The sequence below is a fragment of the Pipistrellus hanaki genome (genome assembly GCF_964339955.1).
Source record: "Pipistrellus hanaki genome assembly, chromosome: 3".
Taxonomy (NCBI): Eukaryota; Metazoa; Chordata; class Mammalia; order Chiroptera; family Vespertilionidae; genus Pipistrellus; species Pipistrellus hanaki.
The window spans coordinates 6068155-6074542 of NC_140505.1; the positions used below are offsets into that span (position 1 = coordinate 6068155).

At 59.3% G+C, this 6388-nt stretch overlaps 1 protein-coding gene across 2 annotated transcripts in view; it reads left to right on the forward strand.

The window, feature by feature from the left end:
* Positions 1-1821: 1821 nt before the first annotated feature.
* Positions 1822-6388, forward strand: part of STOX2 (storkhead box 2) — a 159425-nt gene continuing 154858 nt past the window's right edge. The window contains exon 1 of one of the 2 annotated variants that reach the window (XM_084877748.1): positions 1822-2015. In XM_084877748.1, coding sequence (XP_084733874.1) covers positions 1838-2015 — 178 coding nt within the window. In that variant the 5' untranslated portion in view covers positions 1822-1837. The remainder of the gene's footprint in view (positions 2016-6388) is intronic. The other variant, XM_084877745.1, reaches the window with a different exon arrangement.

Genomic DNA, 6388 nt, shown 5'->3' on the forward strand with positions numbered 1-6388 from the left:
ACTCCATAATGTAACTCCTACTCTTACTTCCCGAGTTCTCACCGCAAACCCTAGGAGGGCCCTTCCTGCTCACAGGCTCAATACCTTTTCGTGTGTGTGTGTGTGTGTGTGTGTGTGTGTGTGTGTGAAGAACTTGCTATCTGTAGGTGGGAGCATTTGTATTAAAAGTTGCTCTTTTAATTTGATACTTTATTGCAAACATCTTAACATTGGAACATTTGCATGGTTCCTTGTAAATATGAAGGCATGTGCATTTTTAAAACAGACATAATGCTAAACATGGAATATGCTACAGTGCAGTGAAACTATCACAAACAATTCCTGCGACTTTATCGCGGAGGTCTGGAACCTACCGCACAGTATCTCCAAGGTAAGCCTGGAGAGTCCTTCCCAATGAAAAATAAGCAAAACATGCCAAGACCGGTTTGGCTCAGTGGATAGAGCGTTGGCCTGCGGATGGAAAGGTCCCAGGTTCGATTCAGGTCAAGGGCATGTGCTTTGGTTGCGGGCACATCCCCAGTAGGGGGTGTGCAAGAGGCAGCTGATGGATGGTTCTCTCCTTTCATCGATGTTTCTAACTCTCTATCCCTCTCTGTAAAAAATCAATAAAATTTATTTTAAAAAATAAGCAAAACACCATCTCTGTAGTCTTTAATGAAGTCTTTTTTTTTCTTAATATATTTAATTGATTTTTAACAGAGAGAAAGGGAGAGAGACAGAGAGATAGAAACATCGACCAGCTGCCTCTTGCACACCCCCTACCGGGGATGTGCCCACAACCAAGGTACATGCCCTTGACCGGAATCAAACCTGGGACCTTTTAGACCGCAGACTGACGCTCTACCACTGAGCCAAACCGGCTTTGGCAATGAAGTCTTTTTTTTAAAGCACAGCCGTATCTCTCCTGGTCCATTTCTCACCCCTGTGCAGGGGGTGGTGCGGGGACATGGGGATGGCTGGGGTTCCTCCCAGTGGGCCCGCAGGGGGTGGCAGAGGGAGAGGAGAACCACGGTTTGGGCTTAGGAACTGCTGGCAGCTTTTCCTGGTTGAGTAAGTTTTTTGTTTTTTAAAAAAGCCACTTCCACCAGCAATCAACCAGCGAGGGAGTCCACTTGTTCCAGCAGGAGGTGGGCGGTGGGGGCGGGGGCGGAGCGTGGGGAGGAGCGACTGGCACGGCTCCGGAGGAACCCCGGTCTGCCCGGGGTCGGGGGTGTCCCCTGGGGCCTCCCGGTCTCCCCTGAGCCCTGCCACCTACAGCCCCCCGCCCCCAACCCCTGCCATCCGGGCCGCCAGACCACCTCCCGCGTGGGGCCGTGCGGATCCCCCGGGGGAGTGATCCAGCCTGGGGCTCCGGGACTGGGCGCCAGCCGCCCGGCTCCTCCCGCGTCCCGCCTCCCGCCGGGCGCCGGGGAGCGAGGAGCCGGAGGGGCCCGGAGCTGCAGGCACCGCGCCGGACGGAGCCCGGAGCCGGGAGCCGGGACCGGGAGCCCGGAGCCCGGAGCCCGGCCGGAGCGGGGCCACCTGGCGGGCGGGCCGGCCGGCCCGGGGCACGGGCGCTCCCGGCTGGGCGCGCAGCGGCGGCCCCGGTCCCGGTCCGGGTCCCCGGGAGGCGCTGGCCGCGCGGAGCGGGGTCCCGGGCGGCGCCGAGGCCCCGGAGATGGAGAAGTTCCTGCAGATCGCGCCGCACTCGCTGGCCATCGTGCTGGGCCCGGCCGAGGGCCCCCCGGCGGAGAGGCCCCGGGCCGGCCCGCCCGCGCCCCCGGCCCCGCCGCCGCGGCAGCAGCTCGCCCGGCACCACGTCGGCTACGAGGTCTTCGCCGACTTCAAGGCGGAGAACATGCAGCACTTCTGGAACCGCGGGGTCACGGCCGCCGTGGCCGAGACCTTCTTCCTGGGCTGGATCGACGAGCGGGTGCTGCTGGTGCAGGGCCGCGAGGAGCACCTGGAGGCGCTGCGCCAGGGCTGGGCGCGCCGGGCGCTGCGGCCGCCCGCCGGCTTCCGCATCCGCTGCCTCGGTGAGTCCGCGGGGCCCCTTCCCGCCCCGCCCGCCCCCTCCCCCCCTCCGATCCCCCCGCGCCACCCGGGAACCCCGGCCTCCGCGCCCGCTCCCCACCCCCGCGGCCGGGGAGGGGCCGCGGGCTCTGCGCGCGCGGGATTGGCGAGCGCCGGGCACCCCAGCCGCGATGTGTGACGGGGACGGCCAGGTAGGGGCTGGCCCGGTGGGGACGGCCCGGTGGGGTTTGGGGGAGCTGGCCAGGTGGGGACGGCCCGGTGGGGACGGCCAGGTAGGCGGCGGCGGGCGGTGCCGGGGACTGTCCGGTGGGGACGGCCCGGTGGGGACTGTCCGGTGGGGACGGCCAGGTAGGGGCTGGCCCGGTGGGGGATGGCCCGGTGGGGACGGCCAGGTAGACGGCGGCGGGCGGTGCCGGGGGCTGGCCCGGTGGGGGATGGCCCGGTGGGGACGGCCAGGTAGACGGCGGCGGGCGGTGCCGGGGGCTGGCCCGGTGGGGGATGGCCCGGTGGGGACGGCCAGGTAGACGGCGGCGGGCGGTGCCGGGGGCTGGCCCGGTGGGGGATGGCCCGGTGGGGACGGCCAGGTAGGCGGCGGCGGTGGCGGCGCAGGAGGCTCGGCGGGTCCGCGGCCGCTCGGGGGCTGCCGGCGCCCCCTCGGATCGGGCCGGGGAGTGAGTGCGCGTCGGAGAGAAGCCGGGGGAGGACGCAGGGAAGCCGGGGGAGGACGCAGGGAAGCCGGGGGAGGACGGAGGGAAGTCGGGAGAGGACGCCGGCGGCACCAGGTGCGTGAGCTCCCCCGCGGGCGGCCCCGGCGGGCGGCGGGCGGCTCAGTGCGTGGCCGCCCCGCGCGTCCTTCCCGGGTGCGCCCGCCGCGGCGCTGGGGGCCTCGATCGCCGCATTTCTGCGCGGAGCCAGCCGAGCTGCAGGCGCCGTCTCCAGGGTCCCGCCGCCTCGGCATGGTCTCCAGGTCGCTGGTGCGTTGAAGGAAGGAAGGGACTCCAGGAGGAGGACGGGGAAGGTCCTCAGCAGAAGAGGGTCGGGTCCCTCGGAGGAGAGCCCCGTCGGGGACGCGCGCAGCGCACGTGGCTCTGGAGGGGCTGTGTACACCTGCGCGCACTGGATGCATTTCTCTCCATCCCGTTCGTATCTCTTCTACAACACCCTCTTAGTATTGTGCCTTGGGCATGGCGGACGCGTGTGTCTATAGAGTCCAGAGTCGTGTTTCTACGGAACGATTTCAAGACAGAAAGCCTTCTTTCTAGGGCCAAGGTGTGGACATGCTTTCCTGACCTTTGGGGAGGAGGTCAGAAGCTCAGAAGCCACGGGATGGAATGGTACAGGCGCCTCCCCCGCCGCTCCCTGGACCCGCCTGCACGCCAGGCTCAGGGCAGAGTCACCGTGTTTCACGTTTTTTCTCGCGCTTGGTCTGTGCTCGCCAAGCAGAGATCCTGACAGCTTTCCCGGGGCTGAATAGACAGAAACCTGGTAAGGCTTGCATCTTGTTTGTTTTGTAACCTGGGCCCAAGCTCTGTAGGTGCCTTCATGCCCCTCCTTTGTTGACTTTAGCAGAACCCTCCACAAGGTCCCTGTGATGAAGCTGCTGTAGGAGATCCCATCCGCCTCCTGCTGGAGGCAACACAGATGAGGGAGGGAGAGCACATGGGGTCATTGTCATTTTAGGAGTTTTCTTTTAGACGCGATGTTCCGTGTGATCTCTGACTTTTTATCTTGGCAAATTTCAAACACATACAGAAATAGGATAACACCAGTGGTCGGCAAACTCATGAGTCCACAGAGCCAAATATCAACAGCACAACGATTGACATTTCTTTGGAGAGCCACATTTTTAAACTTAAACTCCTAACGCCACTTCTTCGAAATAGACTCACCCAGGCCGTGGTATTTTGTGGAAGAGCCACACTCAAGGGGCCAAAGAGCCGCATGTGGCTCTCGAGCTGCGGTTTGCCGACCACGGGTATGACCCAGCAATATCAGTGGGATAGGGAGCAGAGGGGCTCCTGGGAGAGCGGAGGCACCCGGCACCCAGCGGGATCGGTGCCTGCTGCCCCCCGAGCGGGAACTTGCTTTTGAACGTGTGGGAGCTCAGCATCTGTCCTGGAATTCTGCGTCAGTAATGACCGGAAAAGGCTGGATTGTTTGAGGGATAGAACGTTGGCCTAGACTAGAGATCAAAGGGTCTCGGGTTCGATTCCGGTCAAGGGCATGCACCTTGGTTGCAGGCTTCTCTCCGGCCCGGGAAGCAACCAGTCTGTGTGTTCCTGCCTCTCCCTCTCTCTTCCACTCTCTCTAAAGACCAACTGAAAAATATCCTCGGCAAAAAGTTAAAAAAAAACACACAAAAACCCGTTTATCAAAATCTCAGGGTTAAGTCTACACAGTGAACAATGATGCATTTCAAGTTTTATTAATTTCCAGGTGGCCGTAAAAATACTTTTATGAATGACCTCCCTCCGGCTCAAAGGGATTTCCAGGAGAGGCATGTCGGTTTCATCGCAGTAAAGCATTTAGGATGAACTTCTGGACCTGAGGCCTCGCTGGGGTCACCCCGAGGCTTGGCAGGGACATTCTGATGCTGCCTGCCTCCCTCGCATTCGGGGGTGAGGTTACTGGGTGTCCCCAGGTTCTTCTTAAAGGGCCGTGGCACCGGAAGGGCACCGTCTGCGTCCCACGCTGCAGTGAGAACACTCGGGTGCTTTCGCCCTCAGGGGGAGCCCATATTTTGGGGTAAGACACGCCGAGAGGTTTGTTAGGTGCAGACTACTTGCTACAAAAAGTTTGAAGCATTTCGTTCTGCAGAAGATACCTCACAGCGGGATGTGTGACCGCTTTTAAAAATAGGATTTCCGTCTGTGTCTGGGCTTTGGCATGGTCTCTCAGAGTTTGGAGACCGTGCTTGTGTTCCTGTCCCTCTCGCCTTCCTCGCTGGCAAAACAAGCTTTCAACCCGTCCATTCTGTAAGTCGCTGAACACATAACGTAACCGCCGGCGCTTCCTAGCGTGGGGTAACTACTTACCTGGCTTATAGTTTTATCTCAGCGAAGAGGTTACATAGATGTGCTGGTCAGGTACAGGCTGTCAGTATAATCTGTTACTATATAACCTGTGTAGAGTCTATGTTATACTGTACGTTTTAACAAACTGAAACCAGGGACCTCAGAGGATGCGTAAAGCCACTCCTGATATTGGGAGGGATCACTCTCTTACGGAGGACAGCGGAGTCGGACACCGCCAGGCCAGAACCAGAGGTCTCCCTTTGAAGAATCTGAGAAACGACCGAGATAAAGAGGCAGAAGGATTCATCCGGGGGTGGGGGGTGAAGATGAGGGCAAACCCTCCTGGGAGGGCAGACACGGCAAAGGAGAAAGTCCGCCGGTGGTGTGGACGCCACGCGGGGCAGACGCCAGGTCTCAGGCGCCCTCCCAGGCTGAGAGCTCACCCCTGTGCCGTTGGTTTTACGAAAAGACAGCCCGTCTGTCAGCGTCGAAGGACTTGTCCCACTTCTCCCTTCCAAGTGCTGAACATGTGCGGAGTGCAGACCGCCCCTTGGTCTGTGAGGATGCTGGCTGATGAGTGGTTCTTCCCAAATACCCCTCCTCATAAATCCAGGGCGCCCTGAAGGCTTGCGAGTGTCTTCAGCAGGGCGAATCCAGTCTTGTGGTTCCGTCTTCCTAGCCCAGACACCGCAGCTTCTGCCCTCACAGTGAATTGGGTGCTGGAGGCCGGTGTGAGGCTGTGGAGGCTGGTGGGAGGATGATGGGAAGATGCTGGAGGCTGGTGGGAGGATAATGGAGGATAATGGGAGGATAATGGAGGATAATGGAGGATAATGGAGGATAATGGAGGTTAATGGGAGGATAATGGGAGGATAATGGGAGGATAATGGGAGGATAATGGGAGGATAATGGGAGGATAATGGGAGGATAATGGAGGATAATGGGAGGATAATGGGAGGATAATGGGAGGATAATGGAGGATAATGGAGGATAATGGAGGATAATGGAGGATAATGGGAGGATAATGGGAGGATAATGGGAGGATAATGGGAGGATAATGGAGGATAATGGAGGATAATGGAGGATAATGGAGGATAATGGAGGATAATGGAGGATAATGGAGGATAATGGAGGATAATGGAGGATAATGGAGGATAATGGAGGATAATGGGAGGATAATGGGAGGATAATGGGAGGATAATGGAGGATAATGGGAGGATAATGGGAGGATAATGGGAGGATAATGGGAGATAATGGAGGATAATGGGAGGATAATGGAGGATAATGGAGGATAATGGGAGGATAATGGAGGATAATGGAGGATAATGGAGGATAATGGAGGATAATGGGAGGATAATGAG